The sequence below is a fragment of the Calonectris borealis genome, chromosome 11 (genome assembly GCF_964195595.1).
Source record: "Calonectris borealis chromosome 11, bCalBor7.hap1.2, whole genome shotgun sequence".
Taxonomy (NCBI): domain Eukaryota; kingdom Metazoa; phylum Chordata; class Aves; order Procellariiformes; family Procellariidae; genus Calonectris; species Calonectris borealis.
Window position 1 is genome coordinate 4,335,999 of NC_134322.1, and position 23,640 is coordinate 4,359,638.

General features: G+C 40.4%; 1 protein-coding gene across 1 annotated transcript in view; it reads left to right on the forward strand.

The window, feature by feature from the left end:
- Positions 1–23,640, forward strand: part of ADAMTS17 (ADAM metallopeptidase with thrombospondin type 1 motif 17) — a 191,965-nt gene that overhangs the window by 87,152 nt on the left and 81,173 nt on the right. Inside the window, exons 9-10 of the mRNA XM_075159828.1 lie at positions 9,676–9,816; positions 11,139–11,289. Of these exons, the coding sequence (XP_075015929.1) occupies positions 9,676–9,816; positions 11,139–11,289 (292 nt within the window). The remainder of the gene's footprint in view (positions 1–9,675; positions 9,817–11,138; positions 11,290–23,640) is intronic.

A 23,640-nucleotide genomic window follows, 5' to 3' on the forward strand; every position in this document is an offset into this window, starting at 1 on the left:
GGGAGATTTGTGGTTACTTGTGTTGCACATATTTGGCAAATATGCTCCACTGTCTCTCCCTTCTCCTTGCATTTTCTTTTAAAGGATGTCTCATGTCGCATCTCTTTGTTCAGGTTTGACCCTCAGTCATTAATGTAGTTGACTGGAGGCTTTCACTGGTTTCACAGGAGTTTTAGGAAAGTGCACTCAAGTGATTGCATGCAAGAGCTTCCCCTTAGGTTGGTAACTTTGAGTGACAGACCCGTCAGCCGCTCTTACTGAGCTTTTGTCTTTCTTTCCTAGTGGGTGGGAAATCCCACCCAGCTATCCCAGGGTTTTGTCTTTTTTCCACCCTACAATTTATATTCCCTTTTCATCTTCTGAGGAAATGCATGTCACATTTTCTGAGGTCTCATTCTCACCCACTTCAGGCAGTGCTGAAAGCAAACAGCTTGTTACCCTTCAGCATGTTACTTCTGCGATGCACCAGGGTGCTTTCTGCACACAAGGAGCTACAGATGGAGCACAGCAGCCTCTGCTCACCAGAAAAGAGAAATGAGCAGAGTCTTTCTCTGCCCACCACTGTTTCATTCATAGTCACAGTGCTCCTTCTGCAACAATTCCCTGCTTTCTGAAACCAGACTGAAGCAAGTGAGAGAGTGAGCATTTTTTATGTCCAAGAAGTGGATTAAATCTTGTGGAGGGAAGGAAACAGCTCAGTGCATACATTTTCATGGGGACATTGCCCTTTGGCCCTCAGGTAACTTTATGCTTGCTCTAGGGTGATCATGACAAGTAGCCAGTGTTTCTTCATTGATAGCTTGAAAGAAGTGATTCCCAGTAGAGAGTCACTGACGCATGTTTTACAATGAGTGTTTTTTGATATATCTGTGTTCACTCCTTCAAGAGGAGTTGGACTGTTAAAGCAATCCTTGACTCTTACCAATACTGTTGTGTCAGGAACCTATTGCCTCTGCGTGGTGTTGGCATGTATGAAAGCATGTGAAAGGGTTTAGAAATACTGAGCATCTGGGTGCATGACTGACGTGAAGATGGGGTAGTGCTCTAGGAATGGAAAGTGGCCAGGAATCTACATGCTGCGTGATGTTAAGGCCCATAGGGCCAATAAAGAAAGGCTGGTGTGGAAGCCATCGTGAGCTCTCATCAACACAAAAGACAGTGCAATTGTTACTATAAGCGTAAGCATGCTGAGCTCCTGATCCTGTTGGGAGGGTGCGAGGGCAGAGAAGGAGCACGTTTAGCCCTGGGCATGTGATTGGATTCATTGCATGAGCCTTTCCCATGCCTCCATTGCGTATGTAGGTTCAGGTGAGTCCCTTCTGCATCAGCATGATCAGACTGAATCACTATGGCCACTTTTGAGTCCTTATGCAGTAGGGGAACGGGCTGTTACAGCCATTACGTGGTCACCCCTGATAGCTGGGATTTGTAGCTTACTTTGCATCTTTAAAAGTCTTCCTTCAGAGAGACAGGATTCTGAATAGGACAGGACCCCACCTGTGCTGAGAGAGTTGGAACTGAATGATTTACACCATGCTGTGTAATCACAGTTCTTTCTGAGTCTGAATGCATACTGCTGGAGCCACTCTGGTTGACAGCTTTCACATTTAGAGGTTTGTGTTAGATGCTACATGGGACTTGGAAAAGAGTGAGCATTAAGATCAGAAAGAAGAAGGATGTTTTCTTGAGGTAACGCTACCTCTTCAATGTGGAGTTTCCACCGAGTTTATTTGTGCATATATTGATCAACTTTAGCTTTTTCTAGGACTTTGTGTTTGGTGGAGCACTCCTTTTTCTGCCACATGGTACACTACCCTCTGCATTCTCAGAACCTGCTGATTCTTACCGGAAACACTGTGAAGCTTTTTCAGGAAAAGGTTGCTATGCTGGGACCACGTCCTACAAATTACATGCAGTGGAGACAGGCCATTGTAACGGTGAGTGTTCAGTTGCATTGCAACTGGATTCCTGCATCTTACCAAAAGTCTTGGAATACATCAGGCAATACCTGCCCTTCTGTGAATCAGCCACTCTGCAAAAGAGGCAAGGATTCTCGAGAGAGAATCGCATGAGCGAATGTCCGCTGGAAAAAGTAGTCAATAGTGTGGGTATGTGATATTATTGCTGTAGAGATCATAAGATGATTCACCCTGTTCTTCATGGCTCTGGTCTAACTTCTATCAAACCATATGAAAGGACTGTCATTGATGTCAGTGGGGTTTGGCCAGCTCTGTTACAGGTGTCTAGGACCACGTGGGCAGCAAGCTTTTAGATTAAATGTTTGGGCGATTAAAAGGCCACACTGCCTGTTCCTGCCATGTCAGTCTTTCGTGTGCTATCTGTCCCTTGCGACACAAGCTCATACTTGCTGCCTTCCAGATTCCATGGCAAAAGAACTAATCCTTTTTAAATGAAAACCATATCATAAAGGGCTGGATCTGTTATGCAGCTGAATAAACCACAGCTTTCCACAGTATTATTCACCATAGGCGTTCGTGTGTTCTCACTCGCTGTTGTTGACTTCTTGGCTGTTTGATGAGTAGATAACCATATAAAATATCTGGTTACTTCATTATTGGAGAGTGACATAAACTTGGTTATGAAAACAAGAGTCCAGTAGTCATGGCTCCCTTTAAATGTTGTCTCTCTTGATAAAAAACAAAAACCAATAGCTCAGCACCCATCCTGAACATCCCTCTTCTAGATAACATTATGTACATAATGATCGTCTTTAATTACTTCAAATGCTTTAAGTAGGGTCATCTCCCCCTCTTCATCACAGCTCCCCAAAGTACCTCCTGACAGCTTCTGAAATAGTTGAGTTATATTTAAGCAACTGTGTTTACATGTTTGAAAAGCACAAGGTGAAAAAGCCTGTTTTCCATTAAGCCAACAGTCTTAGTGACGGTTGTTTTTGTAAGAAGGTTACGCAAGCTGTTTCATTGCCTCCTCCCCAGCTCGGCTCACCTCAGCATGTTTCCCCAGCATTTGTTAGTTTGCCCTCCATCCAAGCCTCACTTGGACTCCCTTCTGACCCCTCTGGCTGTCTCTGCTTCTCTTCGCTTGTTTTGCAGATGCATCACCTTCCTAGGTCTCTCTCTTAAACTTACTGTCCTCATTTTGCACTGCAGCTCCTATTATAATTCCAGCTCTAATGAGCAACCCCATTTCACTTCTGCCTCTGTTATGCCTTTATTCTCAACTGGTTGGAAACCTCATAACTTGCAAGATATCAGCATTTTATATTGAAATGTTAAACATGTTGAACCAGTTCAGAAGTAGGCATCTTTCCAGTGATGCAGCTTCAATTTCAAACGTTAATAAAAATTCCTAACATTGAAGTCGATTTGGGACTGGACGGCTCACAGGCTTGATTATGTGATATACTGTCTCCCACTTCTAAGTTGCTGGTTCAAATCCAGCCCAAGTCAGTAGCTGCTGAGAACTGTTGACGTACATTCTCTGCTTAGTGACCTATCTTGATTTGAGTTTAATGGCCATGTTTAATGTTCTCAGCTGTCAGCCGCGCACCCTGTATAACCTCCTTCCATACCAACATCTTCCTTTGTGGTTGAGGTTGGATGGACTATAGAGACGGGACTCCCTTCTCAACCACTCATGAAGACCCGATAGGAAGTGGGAAGGGAGAGGAATTTTGTCCTTCAGTTATGTTCTTCATATGGCATTTGTGCCCACAGCGTGTCTAAATAGCAAGCTTTCCATGGGGCACTGTCATCCTGCCCACACTGAAATGCCAGAGCGGATAAATTACAGCTCCCCTTCTCCCTTCCCTCTCACACTATGCGAGGATGTTGTCCATTCTGCCGTCCCTTTGCATTTGTATTCCTCCAATAGGGTTTGGAAAGAAATCTTGTGCTTAATCCTGGCTCTGCAGTTAATGCTGGATTACCTCTGGGTGAGTCATGGCAAGCTGGGTCACAGGGAATGACTTCTCTCATATGCTCTTTTGAGAAGGTCAGTAGTGACCTTACCCTGCTGTAACATGCAGCTCCTGGTATATAGCTCTTAGCAATTCACTGTTCCGTTGCAGAAACAGAGCCTTTTAGAGAACATCTGCAGGCTAAGAGCCTCCTGTTATAAACACAGGTAGAGAAAACATGCTTTGCTTTCCAGCAAACAAAGATCAGCCAAGAATGTAAAAACCTTAGTGGTGCCACTAAGGAGCAAGAGATATCACTATCTTCTGTCCCCTCTGTACTGGGGACATTGCTGTAGCAGGCCCTTTGCTCAATTCTTTGTGTCCATGTTGGTCTGCCAGGCAAGTGGACCCAAGGAGCTCCTCCTTTTTAATGTCTTGCCGAGCTTACACAGTTGCAGCAGTTTGTGAGTTGGTTCTTAAGGAAGACTCTTCCTTGGATTTCTCTGTCTGAGAAAGTGAGAGACAGACCACTGTCCTCATTTCATTCTTGGTAGCTGGACAGCCTCACTGTCCTTTGGAGAAACGGTGACTTTGAGGTTAGTGCCGATTGCATGGAGATCAATCAATCGTGTGTCGTGCAGAAGTTTAATAAGCAGCTGGGCTGACAGCCAGGTCACCTTGGGTAGCCTTGCTAGTCCTGAGTGTCACTCGTTTCTAAAGTGAACCAGCATTTGACTCACCCTCAATTATTTGCAGACAAATGGAATGGTTTGGCTTTCACAAGGGAGGCTATGGAGAAGCTCTTATTAACAGCCAGCTGAAGTGCTTATTTGAAACAGAAGGATTGTAGAAGCTCATGGTGTTTCCACTTCTGGGTGTGTTTTTTTCAGGCTTCCCTTATGCATAATTCTTTCTTTTACTTGCTACCCTCTTTCTGCCTTTTTTTGAAGAAAAGCTCTTCTTTTACTGCTGATGATATTTTCTATCAAACTTGCCTCTTGCCCCTACTTCATAATCTATCTCCACCAGAGGGGGAGTTTATGATGATAATCCTGGGGATTTCTCAAGTGGTCTGTTACCAGCCACGACGTTGCAGCTGTTGAAAACATTTAAAGCATCTCCTAAATCAGTTTCCCCCAGCCCTTGGCGTTATAACTCAGATTTGGCGCTTTTAATAGGAAACCTATTGAGAGTCATAGTGGTTCTGATGAAGATTTGTATACATGACCTTAAGAACTTGGAGGTGCAACGCACAGTGCATTGAAGGCAGTAGGAGGCTTACTACAGGCTTTGGTGCGCTTTGGCTCAGGCTTTTAAAGAATAACAGGAAACATTGGAAAACACACCAAGGGTAAACAGAGCAGTTTAGTTACATTAACTGTCTAGAGGAGAAGCTCCACTAATGACTGAAACAAACAAAACAAGTGCATTTATTTAGCATTGCTGTGGGAAAACAAATGGCTGTTAATTGCATTTAGCTAAAAAGGGTTACACAAGAAATTGGCCGGCTCAGGCCCAGAGTGTAGTTCTGGCATCCTGACCCAGTTCTGATTGCTGCGTAGACTCTGATGGAGAATAGTGTTCTGGAAGGGAGCGCAGACTTCAGAGAGGCCAGGGCTTTGAGAGACTGCATACTATTTTTTATTCCTAGCAATGCTACTTTAAAGTGTCGTTCTACAAAAAACAGCATCAAAGAGATCAGTTGTCGCTGCCTCCCTGTGACACCTGATAAAATTTGCCTTGCTGTGATTGTGTTAACAGTCAGAACTCAAACTGGTCAGTCAGCTTGTTTCTGGATTCACAGATGATAAGCAACAATAATATGCTGCAGGACTCCTTCAGTGACACCTTAGTGTCTTTGACTGATGACCAATGCATTATTTATATTAGAAAAGAAGCTGGAGTGTGAAACCAGAGTCCCGTTGTGCTTTCTCTGAATAAACATAGAATGAAAGGAGTTTAAGGGCTGATAGTCTAAGCTGTTCTTACTTGCCTTTGTGGAAACTCATTGTCTTCAGGAGGAGAATGCGATGAACCAAAGGCTGAAATTTACCCTGTGCTTAGAACGGAGCTAGTGGCTGTAGTAGTAACAGCACAAAGGGGAATCGAGTCCTGCTCCTTTGTAATGGCTCTGCTGGCTTTGCTGTGTAATGGATAACATGCAGTGTGTGTTTGCTGCTCCTGATAAAATGGACAGTTATGACTCAGAGAGCACAGAGGGCAGTGGTTTTATAGGGTAATGTGGTGCCATTTTGACATTCCTACTTCTAATCTAAGAGCCATTCTTACCAGCTCTTTTTTCAAGATCTGTTCATGTAAGAATAGAACTCTTACCCATGGCAGAATATTTCAAGAGACTGATTATCTGCTTCTAATTCCATGTGAACTTCTGAATAGCAGGTAAGATTAGATGATCACAAAGAAAATGCAAAGTACTGAATCAGCACTTGCAGTGCTGTTTAGTACAAATGCATAATGCTCTGTCCGATTTATTTCTGTTAAAAGGAGGGGGACTATTCATTAGTGAAAAGAATCAGCATGGCATTACATTTACTATGTGTTTAGGAAAAATTGATCCCTTTGATGTAGCTGGAGACTCTTGAACTTCAGAAAAGAATGTGTTAGCATGCTAGGGTATGCCTTAGTCCTGCAGGTCATTTAATCCTTTCCTCAAGTGAGTCATTGTAAGGTAAAGTAGATGCTGGGAAAAGTTCTGTACTGCCAATTAAAACAGGCTCCAAAGGTGTTGCTGGTTTCATTCTACCAGAAACTCATCACAGAGAGGCCAGTAGAGGTTGCCTATGTACCTCGAGGCCAGATCCCAAGCTAATATAAACTGGCATGGTTCTTTTGACTTAGCAGAGCTCCTTTGCTTTATACCAATAGCTCAGGCTCAATTCCTTTATGCTTACAACTTTTTAAAGAATTTCTCTTAAGAAATCAGGAATGATTCAGAAAGGTGTCCATTTCCACACATGTAAGAATTGAACGAATTTCAGAAGAAGCCTGTAAATAACTCTGAGATGTGAGTTCTGACTCAGTCTTTATACCGAATATGTTCTATCTGCCTCAAACACCCCTGCAAAATCAAAGCTGCGTAATGAATGTTAGCCTCAGCATTTCTCTTAGGCAGACATCTTTCATGAGGTCAGGTTTAAAATAAAGTTAAGGACAGGAATGTACTAATTAGTAACTGTTGCCCTTGTTGTTTGCCAGCAAAAAATTCCACTTTCAACAAATTTAACAAAGAATAAATGAAGTTAATCAGAAAGCTAAGGCATTAATCTTAATGAAGGAACTCTAGACCAAACACTAGTCTTTTGTGGAAGAGATAAAATCAGGGAGCCTAAAACACTTTGGGAAGTCAGGAAGATGGTTTGTTTTCACCTTTATCAAGTGGAACAGCTGAGGTGCTGACTAGGAGGCCATTCAGGAAGCTGCCGGAATGGGAGTGCTGCCAAGTCCCATCCCACAGAAGCCCTGACAGAGTAGAAACCTGAAGGACCCAACATTGAGTCTCAGCACTGTGGCAGTCACAAGGCAGGCAAGCTGACAGAAACCTTGGAAACCTGCCTCGTTTCCATTAGAAAAATTAACACGATTGCTGCATGCCCACAAGCCTTCTAAACTGGCATTTTTGGGCAGGCAAACTTTCCTCTGGAAGATTTCCGGCAAGCTTACATACCTTGCTTCATGGTACTTAGCTCTTCCTTTCCTGACTTTTAGGAATACGAACTTTAGATGGAGTTATTTGCATTGGAGGAATACTGCTGGAACTTTCTTCCTAGCATGTGAAGAGTTTTCTCTGTGTGTAGAAACAACATGGGTAAAATATTTGGAGTGAAATCCAGGCTCCATTGAAGTCAATGGCAAAACTCCCATTCACTTCAGTGGAGCAGGAATTTCACTCTGTACTGTTTTGAAGTTAGAGTTACTAATAGACTGTTAAATTATTCCTGCGTGCATCAAACAAAATGTGCATGATGTTAATGTTTCTGCTGTGTTCAAAACCCACAAAAGTTTAAAAACAAGAATAACTATGAACTTCTGAGTCTAAAAATTATGTTAAATGTAGTTTTGCTAGAAATAATAATGTCCCTGGAGATAAACCTAAAATAATAGACTCCACCATATAATCTTCACTTTAAGCTAAAAATAGCATAGATGGCGGTTTAATCTAAGCCATAATTATCAAACTGCTGAAGCTGGTTTGGTTCATTGCAACAAGAAATGTATGTCGTGTTTAGGCTTTGAACAGTTGAGTCCCAAAACTGGAGAGAAGCAAAGCCAAGAGCATAGTAAGAAAGCAAACAGGAGCCTCTGATTTGCGGAGAAATAGCATGGATTAAAGAGTCCAACACCATATTTAAAGGGACTGCTCCTGGCTTGCTTAGCCCAGCCAGCTGGAGACCTAGTGAGTTCCTATTAATCTGTGTTTTCAGCCCCAAATTGGTGACTCTTATTTTGCTATAAAGTGACACTGGCCATACGAGGCACCTTTTGTCTGAAAGCCATTTTCCATTTCATGTTGGAGTGGAAGGAAGAATGTTAACCTTTCAGAATGTTATTATTCCGTATGATTTTAAAGAAATGTTTTAATGATCATTTCAAAGTAGGGTGGAAAACCCTTAACTCACCTTTGCTGCCAGGCAGCATGGTACCGTGGGCTGAGTGTAGGACTGCCAGTCAGGACTTCTGACATTTCGCTGGTGTAGCAGGTGAACTTGGTCACATCATTTATCCCTTCTTTGCCACCATGAGGGCTGTTCACAAAGGCTTACCTCCAGCAGAGGACTCTGACCTTCCTGTAGTGGCAACAGAGATTTACTCTGCACAGTGATTTATTGTCGCAGCCCAATGGTAGAGACTCCACTAATGATGGAAGAGTCCTGAGTGGGAAGTTGGATGGAGGTTAAAGTAATACTTTTCTATTTCTGAATACTTTTTGAAATCCTCACTGAATGTATTTGAATTCCTCCATGTATGTTTATACTACACAATCTGCTGTTTGTTTAGATGGTTTGTTTTGCTGAGTAGGTCACATGCTGCTCTTGCTGAACTGGCATGGGCCAGTCTTGGTGCTTGTTTGGACAGCGCTTGCAGAAATGGGGGCTTGATTCTGCCTCAGGCTCCTATCTGAGCATTGCTGTTATAAAGTCTCTGTTATAGACTAATTTAGATTGGAAGGGCCACTGGAGGTCGTCTGATCCAACCCACCACTCAAAGAAGGATCAGCTTCAAAGTTAGATGAGAGAGAGATTTTACAATACCACAAATTTAGAGAAATGTTTTTCCTAACAGCGGAGTTGTTCCAAATTCACACTGACGCAACAACAAAATTGGCCCATCTCTACTATTAATTTGTTGACCATTCTCTCAGTATGATTATAGGGACCATATCCACTAGATTTGGGAAAGCAATCCAAAATTTTCAGTAAATACTACCTTTGATAGCCTAGCAGATACCCTGTGATCACTTCCTCAGGTTCACTTCTCATGAACCCTCAAACAGTTACATTTCCTGGTTAGGAAAGTCCATAGGAAGCACATTTAAAAGTTTCAAACAGACAAATACTAAAACCTTTGTAAAATTAAGGCAATGGATAAATTCAAGGAACCTATATTTATTCATTGAACAGGTGTCCAGAGCAGTAGGTGAATTATTCCGTGTTATTTGTGCAGCCTGTTTTCAACTTGTTAATTGCTAAGAGTGTCATTACTAAGTCCAATGGGAAATGAGAAACCCACATCATAACTTGATAGTTTTTTTGTCTTGTTTTGTTTTAATCAAACAGCATGGGAATGAGCCATGATGATGATCATCAACCCTGCGCAGGGAGGTCTCATATTATGTCTGGAGAATGGGTGAAGGGCAGGAACCCAAGTGACCTTTCCTGGTCTTCATGCAGCCGCGATGACCTTGAAAACTTCCTAAAGTAAGGATTGTGCTGATTATCAAAAATACTATCAGGCAAGAATCCAATGTGTTATTTGAAAGTGAAAGTCTAAACAATTTTCCTTAAAAAAAAGTGTGCACGTGTGTCATTAGGCTGTGCAAGTTTGAATCTGTCTCCATTACAGTAGCCCCTTTGAAACTGAGGTTTGCAGAGAGGCAGAAAAATTATGTGCAGTTGTCAAGGTACTGATAGCTTCTTAAAAACAGTCCCAGATAACCTTCATTTTACAAAAAATGCCATTCATGTTTGCGATGACAGAAGTCTGTGTGTAGATGGCCTGAAAAAATATTCTCCATTGAAGGATGCTGCCAGCTTTGTGCTGTGGCTTTTGCTGTCATTATTATTATTAAATAGCTTTTATTTTATGGAAACTTTATTTTGCCTGGAGGTAATTCTGATGTGTTTTCTCACCCCTTAGTGAGTGTTGGTCTTAAACAGTTCACTATGAACTTTCCCACTGCATCCATATTTCAGTTCATGTTCAACAGTGCAGGAATGATTTCTGTCCTGCTGCTTGTTAACTCACACGTACTATAGCAAGCACTGGAATTGTCTGAACTCTCTAATTGTGGTCTTAGACCTACAATGCAGCTCTCTGACAAACAGTGTCTGGCGCAGTGGCCAGTGCTTTTGTTGCTAGAAATGGGTTCAGCATGGAAAATTCCCCACTCTGGGGATTAGAGGTGGGAGAGAAAGGAAAATAATGAAAGAAAATGGGAAATCTACTGTTACATTAAGGGCATGAAGTTGGAAAAGAAGTTGCATCTGAACTCACTGATCACTGGTCCCTGATAGAGGGGAGGTGACAAAGCGATATTCCAATTTGTAAAAGATTGTTGTGAAGGCAAAGGGAAAAATCTTTTTTTTATGTCCGTGATTGAAAAAGAAGGAAGTCAAGGGCTTAAAATTCAGCCAGGGGGATTCAGGTGAGACATGATAGAAGACTTTCTAGCTGTCATTTTAAGGTTCGTGAAGCTTTGGACTAGATAGCCTGAGGGCAGAATTGAATCTCCATCAGTTTTTTAGGAATAGCTTAGACAAATGTTTAACTCAAATAATGTGAATATAGTCGATTCTGCCTCAAGGCCTAGCCAGGGATGAGTTCCCAAGGACTTTTCTATCCATAGTTTTCAATGATTTAGAAGGCTTCCAGATATATACTGGGAAAAATCACCACTGTTTCATATGAGGTCATCAGATTCCCTGTTAGAGAGGACAACAGCTTCTCTACAGCAGCGATCTAGCACTCCAGTTCAAAGGTGCTTTCCCTTAAAGGCATATTTAATTCTTACACTCCACAGGTCCAAGGTCAGCACCTGTTTGCTGGTAACAGACCCCCGAAGCCAATACGCAGTGCGGCTCCCTCACAAGCTGCCTGGAATGCACTACAGTGCTGATGAACAGTGCCAGATACTTTTTGGGACCAATGCTACATTCTGTAAAAATATGGAGGTAAGAGCTCATGGGGCGTACCTGGAAACAAGGTGGGAAGTGGAAATAAAGCTGTCAAGCATTGGGCAAGAAAAGGAGTCTGTACTTTCCTCGGAACTACTTAATGGGATTTTCAGCATGTTCAGCACTGCTGATACAAAACCAGTAGTCAAACTCCCATGACCTTCATGTCAACAGCATATACTTCTGCAGTCCTCCTCCTTTCCTCGCATTCATCATGTTAATCTCCTAGAGCAGACCCAGAAAAACTTTTGTTTGTAGTCGGTCTTAATTTAGGGACATTTAGGGACCAATTTTTGATACTGTTTTGCTGAAGTGCTCAGTAGAGATTGTTTTGCTGCTCAGCTGAGATGAAAGTCTCTTCTCACAAGAGTGCTTGCCTGCTTCCACAGACTCAGCTTAGATGACTGTCTGGATCTTTCAGTAAACCTCACCTTCAGACCGTTACAATGTTCTTAGGAGCTGACTCTAACTCTATGCCAAGGAAATATTAATGACCGCTTGTTTGATGAGGCCATTTAGAGATTTGTGCAGAATGAGGCCCCTGCCTGTGTATTTTCTAAGCAACATGATGTTTAGTCAGGATTTGGGTGCAACATGGCTTATATCACAGGGTTGGTTGGCAAAATGGAAACGCTGATTTTTAGTGTCTCTGGAAGTAGGTCGTATTTGAGGCTGTCCGACATGTCCACTGGAATTCAGACAGCTAAACTTTTCCTAAGGTCTTGCACATAATTAGATGTCTTCATTCTGACCAGAGCTTGTCTGCATCCCACTTTAGATAGGGACTGGAGAAATGCTTACTTCCAGTGTGGCCTCGGAGATATCCAGAAGAAAGTCATGAAGCACTGTGTCCTGTCACCAGCACCAGCTGGCAGCATTCTGTCCAATATAGACAGGCATGAAGCAGCCAGGTTTCTTGCTGTCATTAACTAGCCATTTGTATTTTTTATTTGTCCCTTATTCCCATTCTGAACAAGCTTGGGATCTTAAATCAGCGTTAACAAAGAGAATAATAATCAGTGATAACTGAGGTTTCTAAGTGCCAAATTACTAAAGCTGTTGCAAGTCCTGGGAACATGCTCTTAGTTTCACATTTGCTGTTTTATTTATTTTGGATTTGGAAACTAGCTAATATAAAACAATAAGAAAAGAATCTGGGTAGGTTGTATTTTCCAGCTCCATCAAGAAAATGCAGACCACCAGGACTACTGTACTGGAAGCAAAGTATTAGAATATAGGTCTATAAAGAAAACCCCAGATCTACCCAGGATGATTCAAGTTCTTCCACTTGTGTGGGTGTCACCCAGCTTGACTGCTGTTGGAATAGATATTGGCTATTTCCCTTGTTGCGATAAAAAACATTCTGTTTCTGGATAGTCCAGTGCCTAATGAGAATGTCAGCCTACTGGTAGGTGGTCAGCATTTCTCATGCAGAAATTGCATGTCCAGTCTGGAATTGCTTCAGGGACAAGTTGCTTGCCAGAATAACAAGCCAACAGGCACTGTTCTTCTCTGTAAGATACAGACAGCAAGTGTTTGTGTCTCCCAGGATTTTTCACCAGTCTTATTATTTGACATCTTTAGAACACAATGAAAACTCTGCTCTTTTCCTCCATCACTCCTTTAGTGTCTCCCAAAAAAAAGCATATTTTGTAAGGACTTTAGTACTTTCTAATGAAAAGCCTTGTAGAACTTCAGCAGATTAAAAACAATTTGCAATCACTTATTTAGAAGTATTTTTCTGTTACAGATATGTGTTAAGCGTTAGCATTCACACTGTGAAGCTTTGGATTAATTATGTCACATGTCATTATTTTAAGTAAATATTTGCATCCTGTTATGCTACTCTGAATTGGCATTTGAAGGTAATGAAAAGAAATTCTTTAGAGGAAATGATCAGCTTTAATTTTTAAACCTTCGAAGTCTGTGTTCTTTTTACCTTTGTGTTTCTCATGCCTCATCTGCAGAATGCTTGTATCGTAAGTCTCAAAGCTGTCTACAAAAATATGAACCAAAAAAAAATTGGCACTAGTCATTGGCATTAGCTGTAGAAATTACTGGCAAATATAGCTGTCTCCTCTTTTAGCCAATGGTAATGTGGTATTTTTAATTCAATAAAGTATTAAAAAAATCCAAATGTAAAAGTAATAAACATTTGACAGTAAATATTTGTTACAAAAAGGAAATAAACTTCAGGAAATGAGGCTCCTCAATCTTTTTATGGTTACATATGTCTACTGTCTATTTTCTTATTTAATAAAAGAGTTACATTATAACATTTCATTGGAGATAGTTGAGCTACATAATTATATCAGGCAAACTAGTGGACCTATATTAAAAAATGCCATACAATCTGGTTGTAGAGCAAATTTCAGAGATCAGATGAATCCAAAATTTCAACATTTTTGAGAAACTGCAGAAACTTTCTGTGCAGTAAGCTCTTTCCTTCAAAGGCATCAAGGCCCAAATTTTTAAAGGAATGTCATCTCCTTTGCCTTCGCAGATAGTCAGGTGCCTAAATGCTTGGCAGTGTCTGGACCTCGGACACTGGTCCAACTAGATAGTTAATCCGTGATTATTCAACCTTATCAGGATATTTCAGATTGCATCTCCAAAATTCTTCCTCCATATTTGTTTTTAATGATAATTGAGATGACCTAGTACAAAATAGTAGCCCTCAGAATTATAAGTTTGCCAAACCAGCTATCCCGCAGCTATTCTGCTCCAAATTTGCAGAACAAAAATGAAAACGTATGAGGTAGGCTCAGCTTTACATAAACTATACCTCTTGACGTTCCTTTTTAATTTGCTTGGACAGCACGTCTACATTTTAATATACTAAAATTTAAAAAAGTGAACTAACAGCATGAGTATATAATAATCAGCTTAATCATAGCCTATTGTTGTAATCTATGACCTCCAAGGTGTACAATTTATGATCTGGTTCCGTAACATCAATGTTAGGTAAGATTTACTAGTGCATGCACCTATTGAAGGAGCTGTGGAATCAGGCTTTTAGGCTGAACGTTTGTTAGGCAGGGAACAATCAATTTCTATTTATTTGAAAAGCACCACTTCTATTATAATACTGTATGAATAATAAATGGCAAGATTACCTGCCAGCCCCTTGAGGGAATGCAAGTCCATTTTGGTGCGTGCTCTGCTCATAATTTTATTGTTTTAAGATACATCCAGGTGGCTGGTTTTGGATTAACTTAACCTGAGTATTAGATGGGTGAGTCCTTGCTCATCATCAGGAAAGTAAATGTTTTCATGGCTCCGTGGAAGAATTAGTTTTGATTTGAGGAACTGAATAAGAGAATAGAAGTTGGGCAGTTCCCAAGTGAGATGATTTCACAGATGATAATGAATATCTCAAGACCCTTCAGTAGTTCTCCCTTCACATCTGAGTTACATAGTTTCCTCCCGTAATATGCAAAGGGATCAAAAGTGCTTTCATATGGTGCTTTCTGTTAATCTTTCCCATTGCAGACGTTAGGCATTGTCTGATCAATGAGAATGCTTACCTAGCAGGACATACAAATGTGCTTCTACCATACCAGGTGAGAGGCTGTACAGGCATGCCCCTTGCAGTGCTAGAAGAGCTTTTGGCCCACCTAAGAGATTGCACAGTGATCTTTATTTTGAGGGAGATAAGTTGCTTTTAGCAGAAATTAATTGGATGACCGTGTCATTCTCAAGCTCTCAGCAAAATCATGATATGAGTTGCAGAAAAAACTAAACAGCAATACACCTTTGACACAGCATAGTGCATTATCACTGTACCCCAATTACAAAGATCTTTTGGGATTCTGGTTGCTAAATGTTGACGTGAGTCCAGGGCTAACATGCTAGGTTGTGCAAATAACAGGAAGTTCAACCTGTCTGACCTCTGTTCTTCAGATCCACACTGCGCTATGAATCAAGTATTGTGAATTCATTTGACCCCTACGCAAGAGGAAGCAAAAAGCTTCAACCCCACTCAAGCGATGAAGGCTTCTGCAGAGAGCAGACTTTAACTCTTTGCTGTCCCCTTTATTTAGCAGTGCTGGCAGTGAGAGGAATAGCAGAGATGGTTTATGGTGAATCTCTCACAGAGCAGAGATGGTGTTTCTCCACCAGAAGTGCGTAAAAACGCATTGTTCATAACCTCACATGAAAATATGCTGTGTGTTTAATCAGAACATTGGGTTTATTTTTCAGACTGGCATGCCTACGAAGAGAGGCTTTTGCACTGAAATTATATTTATGGAAAAAATGTGATTTCTATCTCTTGTATCCAGTGTTTGGCTTTTTGTTTTATATGCCTTTTGGCTTATTTATTATTAACACATTTTTGCGGGTTTTTACATAACCATTATCTTTCAGTATTGTTTTGAGTCAAAACTGTGCTTAGGCTAAAATGGCATGTGGAAAGAGATTAGCATTGCTACAAAGAGATTTTTTTCTGAAAAAGTGACACTGTCAACTCAGATGTAACAGGGAATGTGAATTTTGACATGACACTGTTTTTAGAAAAATTAAAACAGCTAGAATTGGCTCTACTGTTTTTTCTTAAATTCAGGTTGTTTTTTAACAAATATAGGTATCTCCCAGTATCTATAAGCTACGGAGCAGCAGCACAGAACAAGAGGGCAAAGCTGATTGTAAGCCAAAGGAGGCTGACTAGATTTCTGGGCTAAAATGGAAAAGGAGAAGAAGCAAAAAACAAAGTAAAGGAAGGGCAACAATTGCAATAATCAAGTGGATTTTACGTATCCCTTCAGTTTTATTATTTGATGATATGGTGGTGAATATAATTAAGCAATTGTGGGTGTCTCTGTGGTCTTGATCTAGCAAAGAGACTGGCAGAATGGACTCTTGGACTCCATGCATGGGAATCAGTGGGCCTCTGTCTGTTTTTTCTTTGCAGGGTCATTTGCAAGATCCAGACAACGATAGTAAGCCCTATTATTTAGCAATGTATAGAATATTTACAAGAACATGGTAATTAGATTGAGAGCTGATTTATCCTGAAAATAATAGGTTGCATTGTCATTTTCTGTACAACCAGGGACTTTGTCTACATAATTTTCCATTACACACTTTAGCTTCTGTGTGAATTTAATAATAATAATAATAAATCTGGAAGAGGATGGGTTTGGTTTTCCTGAGGCTTGCAGGATAGAAGTCTGGCAATTCTAAAATAAAATGAGAAGATTTTCTTTTTTAGAAGTAAAGGTAACAATTTACTTAATTGCCATACTATATTTTATAGTTTTCCTAATGTAGGTTGTTAAAATTCAAACTATTTTCACATTGCCTGTTTCATATGAAACTGAAGTGTCCTATTTCACTGCTTCTGTATGTTGCAAAAAGACCTTTTTCTCTTTATTTTCAGTGGAAATACTTTTTGTTTAAGAGAGAGAAAGAAAGAGAGAGAAGCAGAGTTCCTGCCTGGGCAGCACAGCCCAGTTTACAATTATTGGAATGCTTCAGAAATTTTTGTACGTGTTTCAGTTTGGAAGATGGTCAAAACACATTCTGGTGCAGTGGTTTAAAGAAAAATAAAAAGAGAGAGGGGAACCAAAATAAAATTATAAAAATACAATGTGGAAATTTAAGAATATAAAAATAATAAACTCTTAAAAATAATACAGAGTACCTATTAAGAATCAAGCACTTGAGCTTGGCAATCTGACATTTCTTATTAAGACACAAGGGGAGGGGAAAGAATTAGTGTAGCCTTGTGATGTGGCATCTACAGCTGAAGCTTGAACTTAACAAAATTAGCCAAAATACGATTGAGTATCAGCCTGAAAATAGTGTATAACAAGCTTGAAGGGCATTCAGACCTCTCCCATTGGCCTTCTGGGAACTTCCCATCTGTAAAACACTTCAAGAGAAAACTCCCATAATCTTCACAACCACATCTGAACAGTGTGTGTACACATCTATATTTATTTTACTGTCCCTTTCTTCTCTTTTCCCATGGCCAAAAAACACTATCCGTGATTTCATTCTTTTAATTTCCCAGTTTTTTGTTTGGTTTTTTTTAATGGACAACACTGCCTGTTGTTTAAAAAATCAATACTTTTCGTACCCTACAATCAGGTGTTAAGGCCTGAGGAGTTTACTGGGAGTTATTGAGTGAACATTACTCTTAGTGAAGACAATACGAGATGGGTGTTGCAAAGTGCAAGGTCAGAATTTATGCTCTAAGTCGCAAAGACAATATTAGATGGGAGTGATCAGGTTGATGATGAAACTTGCCTGAAGCTCTTGCCCTACCTTCATCATGGGCAGATGTCTCCTCCTGAGCTAGATTACAGCATAATACTGTGAACTCCTAAGCCTTTTCTTGGTGGGGTACGTCTAGTATGAACCTCAGAGCAGCACTTAACACATGGCATGTACAATACGATGCTAATATAGCTGCTGTGGTTGTGACATAGTTGATTAGCTATGGCTCTTTTAAGCATACCGAGGTAGAAATTGGTAATAAGTCAAAGTACAAAATTTCTAATGTTTAATTCAAAGGAGTGACTCTGTTCCAGTGTCTTGTACCACATGTCTCTACTTCTTCCAGGTTTGACCACGTAAAGATACTTCCATGATTTCTGCAATTGATATAACATGTATGGTTGTGTTCTCTCATTTAAGATGCTGAAAGCTGGGCTCAGCAAAGCTGAAGAGCACATACAGCGGGAAAGAACTGTGTGTTGGTAGGAAAGTGGATAAAGCTTATCTTTTTCTACTTGAATTTCTATGTGTCTATGAATCATAGACCTGCAGAAGCTAGTTTCATGAATGCCCTAAAGGCACTGAAAAGATTAGTATTTAGCATAGGCTGCTTTGCCGTAAAATTAGTGATCTCATTAATGCTATCTTTCCAATCTCTTTCTTTTGACTATTACTTTAATTCCAGGTACATGAAAAAATGAAATAGAACTGGTGCTTTGCAAAGAAATACTGTAGACAGTGGAGAAGGCATTTAGTTTGCTTTGAGAGCACCAGAAATTGCTAAAACTAGAGACAGTGTTTTTCTATTTCATTGTTTGCTTCCCAATGTACAGTTAAAAAAAAAAAAGTGTTTCTACTCACTTGTGCCTTCTCTGGCAGTATGGGAGTCTTCCACTGCTTGTCTGGCAGGATCCATTCTTGTTTATTGAACTCCTTGAGATCATTACTAGCCTTTCACAATTGCATTTCTGTGCAGTGTCCCTGCCATTGCTGCTTTTGTCAGTTTTTCTTTCATCCTGATGCATGTTCAGGAGGTTCAATCATGGCCTAAATTTTCAAATGAAGTAATTGGGTTTGAATGTGTCCATTTTTTAGCATCTGATTTTGAGTCTCTGGGAAGCTGCGTGGTTTTCCAGAAGCCCTGAGCTTCTACCAGCTTTGAAAGGTTGCCCTCCTTGAAGTATTTCCAGTCAGGCATTCCAAACCACTCTTCACTTCTAAAATACTGGTTTCTTGTATCTCCCTCAGATTGGAACAATTTCCAGATACTGCATTGCACATTTTCGGTATAAAAGTAATTAATTCCAGTTTAACTTCCTCACAGGAAAGGGTGAAGAGCTTGCAATAGGCCAAAACCCTCTCAAAAGAAGAATTTTTACGTTTCTCTGTCTCTTACCATCTATCCCCAAGAGCCATTCACAGAGCCCTAGGAGCAGTTTTACTATGAGAGATGATGGCACACTTGGCAAAAGATCCCTGGTGCATCCGCTCCAGAGAGGTCAGGGCTCCTCTTCCTGTCTGTAAGTGTGTTTTGGGCAGCTCTTGAATAGCCTGGTTTTGCTTTTGTTGATATTGTCATAACATGAGAGCTCTGGATTTTTCTAATCCTTTGGCTTTCGTCTGCTGTTAGAAAGGCTATTTGACTGAAGATTATAACCAGTTAATTTCATTCAGACCTTAGACATCCAAATCTGTCTGTGGTGAGCAGTGTGTCATGGTAAGTTACTGTTTTGGAAGCTGACAGATATTTTATCTTTCTCCCTGAAAGACGAAGGGGAAGCATTCTTATGTTTTAATTGTATATCAGAAAAGCTCTTGGTATCACTCCATATGTATATAAGGGTACATTTCATATGGGATCCATGTGTTGGTAGTTGGAGTAATGCATATCAAGCTGTCTAACTCAGAGAACCAAACCCAGCGTGACATCCTTCATGTTTGCTGGGTTCAGTTTGTTTTGTTTTCTCTGATACAGAACATTAACAAATCTCGGAAATGACTATGTTGAATTTTTTGTAATGTTCTACAAGGAAAAAAGTAGCACCAGAAAGCAGTTAATTCTCAAGGACCATTTCCTTAAGAGTTCTTTAGCTGTCAAGGGCCATTTCCTCAAGAGTTAAAACAATCTTGTTGATTTTATACACTTGTGTCTGATGTTGGTGACTTTACACTCACACAAGTTTTGATGAAGAGGCCGTTCATTGAGTTAATGGACTTACATTGATTAAAAAAACTAAAATAAAGGGGAATCAACTCTAAATTTGTTTGTTGGCTCCAAGCAGGCAGGTTATTGGTCCTGCTCATCTAAAAAGCATAATGGCCACATGTGTTTCTCTATGTTCTGAGGAAACAAGGTGATTACCAGGTAGTGAAAACAGGGAAATATTTTTTTAAGAAACGTTTTCTAGTTGCATCTAAGAAGATTGTAGGATTGTTTTTTATAATACAAGCTAATATGCTTTCTGCCCACCAGTAAAGGGATCCATTCTACTTTGTCATTAATGAATAAAATTACCCATTATAAATTTGTGGGATTGTTGCCCAATTTTGTTAAAATGAGTAGTGGATATCAACCATTGCCTGAATATCTAGGATAGTCCTTCTGATTCTTTATCAAGCCTTCCCTTGACTTTTGGATCAGGTCTGTCATTTGGACAGATAGACAGATTCTTCCACTATTGGACCTACCACTTGTTCCTTGGAATATCAGCTCTAGAGAAAGGTCAACAGCTGGCCACTGATACGTGTGTCCAAGCTTCACAGCTATCTTGTCTGGGGCAGCACATGCCTCCTTTTCAAAAGTGCCTTCCAATTTTACAGGATTCTGATTTTGAGCACTTTCCATCTAGTTTTCAACAGCAAGAAGCTCCATCTAATAGCAGTGGCAAACAACAGTGCTCGCCTCCCTTGTGATCTATTGTAGATGGTCAGTTGTTTATGCACCCAAAATTAAAGACACTGACAGTGTAGAAATTGGGGGCATTGTTTTTCTCACCTTGTTGCGTAAAGAATTCTTCCTCAGTAGCATGCTGTGAGACTTCAAGAATGTATACACAGTGTTTTGAACAGGAAAGCGTGTGTAAATTGTGTGTTTATTGTACTTAATATATGTTAATTAGGATTCTGTTTATAAGCGTGTTTTCTCTCACGGTTAGCTATACGCCAAGCCAAAACCTTGGCAAAATAAAAGAGATCTGATACTTCGTTGAAAGCCAGCCTATTTATAAGCATGCCTGTGTGTTATGTGGTCTCTTGCTCCTCTTCCTTAAGGATATTTACACTTTCTAAGTCCTTTTTCATAATCCCCTCATTTTGACAGCAAAATTGGTTTCATGGTGGTTTAATTCTGCTGCTAGAAATAAGAGGTTCCTCTTTCCAGTGGGCAATAGGCAGCAGGAACAAATTCATTCTCAGGAGAAATAAGTGTTTCTTTTATTGGGTGAACCCAAGGTGAGGGAGTGAATATGTAGGGAAGGAATTAGCTTCTGTAGAGTTGTTCCCTGGTGGGAAGGATATCTTTATTCATTGGATTCACTTTATGCTTTGGAGATTTGTAAGCGCCCCTTGTAGGTAATAATCTGAGGCTTTGAAACAGAGGAGCATTGCGAGCCCTCTCTTGTCACTGAGACCATATGAGGTCATTGGGCAGAATTACGCTGATTTTAGTAACAGTGGTGATGCAATACCTAACCCAGAAACTAGCAGACTCTAGACTTACTGCCTGTGGGCAAAGAGCTGGCTGAATTAATTTTGGCTTCTCTTCATCTCCAGCTGCAGCACTGCATTAAAGAACCTAAAATAGATTACTTCCCTAGAGCTGCATGTGAGTGGTCGTAGCGCTTCACACGCTGCGAGTCTGTGCTGGCGCAGGTGTGGGATGGAGTTACATGTAAGGTAAACACCGTCTTCAGAAACAGTATGTCTTGTGGAAAAGTATGAAAAGCTGTGAAAGGTGGGAAGGCCCACAGCCAGATGTGTTCCTGGGAGTATCCCAGGAATTGTTTCTGGTTTTACCCTGAAGTTTAGCCAGAGCCGGCAGTGTGAGCCTGTGGCTGTGACACTGAGCAGAGGACTGCAGAGCTCTGAGCAGCGTTTTTGCTTGTCTCCCAGCAGACTTTCAGCAAAACATTTAATTCCGTTCCTTTCCTCATCTTCCCACCTATAACAGAGGGATAAAGCTTCCTTTATCTCCAAGCTCCCAGGAGTCTGTTTAGATTGCAAGTTCTTTGAGGAAGAGAAAACACCTGGCACAGTAAGGCCCCTTTCTCAAATAGATGCCCATTATAATACCTGTAATCGGAAGCGTCGTTCACCTGCCGAGCAGATATCACCTAGCTTGGGAGTTTCCGGACTGTGACCTCTCTCAGGATTCGTTTCTAACAGCTGTGCAGACAAGTTTTACTATCTTCCAGGCGTTTTTGAGAGTCTAAAATTTGCACCTTTATAAAAAGTCCATTTTTATTTCAACTTTTTAATTTTATTTTCTGTCTGTATAAATTCCTTAATTTATTCAGTTCAGTTGAACAAGCATTTCAATTTAAAAAAAAAAAAGGAAATTTAATTTTTTATTGAAATCTTACTTTTCAACAACCATCTCACTTTTTTTAATTTTATTTTGCTCTTGGAAATATTTCAAGCTGGGAGCTGATCCAAAGAGGACTTTTCCCCACAAACAGTTTCAACAAATCAATATTTTTCCGGTGAAAAATATCTGTCATTGGAAAATCCTAACTGGCACTTTTTGAATGCTGTAGGGAAGACTTTGCAGGCAGAGACCTGCCTTCTAAAAGCTGATTGCTGAATTTACAATTAGCAGTAATACAGCTCTTTTGATGGCTTCTTCTATATCAGTGTAAGCTCTGAACTGCCACTCATATACAAGCAACTTCCTTTCAAGTCCTGCCATTTCTCACTTTGATATTTCTCCACAAAGCTGGCTATTTAACTATTAAAAAGTCAGTCACTGCGACTGGTTAGCTGTAGGACTGTTTAATGGGGATTTTTGTTTGGGTTTCATATTGATATATGATCTCTTTTGAAATGAGCTATTAACATGATAAAACATCTTGGGAACATACAATACCAAAGCTGATGGTTTAATCTTTGCTGGGGTATCTGAATGCTGTATTAAATACAGGGGACGGCACTAACGAGTGTTTGAGCTTTGTAGTGGTATGGCACTAGAACACAGAGCTGAAGCGCAGTTACCAGATTTTTCTGTAACTGTTTCCTGAAATATGCTTTGCATTTAGTGTTCGGAATCAAACACAGGGATACTATAAAAATCCTATGTTTTCCATACCTCAAAGATGGGAAATTTCAGAAAGATTGGTATTGCTAAGAGAGATTTTTCCTTTATTTATCTCCCTATAAATATATGTGTATGTGCATGTGTGTGTATACATGTATATATGTGCACAAACATATACATTTATATACACACATGTATGTGAATATTTGCACCCGCTTTATCCATAGGCTGGGCTCAGTTCTGTAGTTCTGCTGGTACAGACACACCTGTTTGAGGTTATCTGTGCCCATTGCTTCCCCCAGGCCGTGGCTCATACCTGGGCATGTTAGCTGGCTTTATCACCTTCCACGTTCTTGTGGGCTGTGGAGGAATTCTGGTTGGCAACCAAAATTGTACAAAAAGCTGTTTCATTTTTATGACTCTCTGTTTCCACCACCCCCTTCCTCCTCCCAGTTTTACATCAAAGAGGAGACTTTAACCCTAACTAATTTGTATGCAGCTTATGATCCAGGGACTTGAAGCTGAAGCTTAACAAATACTGGCCTTGCATAATGCACAGATATTTAGCAATGGTGCTCGTGTCTAGAACAACTTCTTTAAGGCTGTAGTGAATTCCATTATATCTTCAGCCAGGATGTCTTTCTGACAGAAAGCAGAGGCAGAGGATTTCCTTCTGGAACCATGGGGCAAAATTTCTGTCTGGGTCATTCAAGAGATCAGGCTGGAGCGTTTCTCATCACATTCTGCTCTGAAGCTTTGTGGTTATATGCAAGAGAGGGGCTGAAGCCTAGAAAAGTGAAAATACGTGCTATCTCCGCCCTTCATCTTTGAAGCTTCCCTTCATTTTACAAACCAGTATTCCCCAACCACGGTTT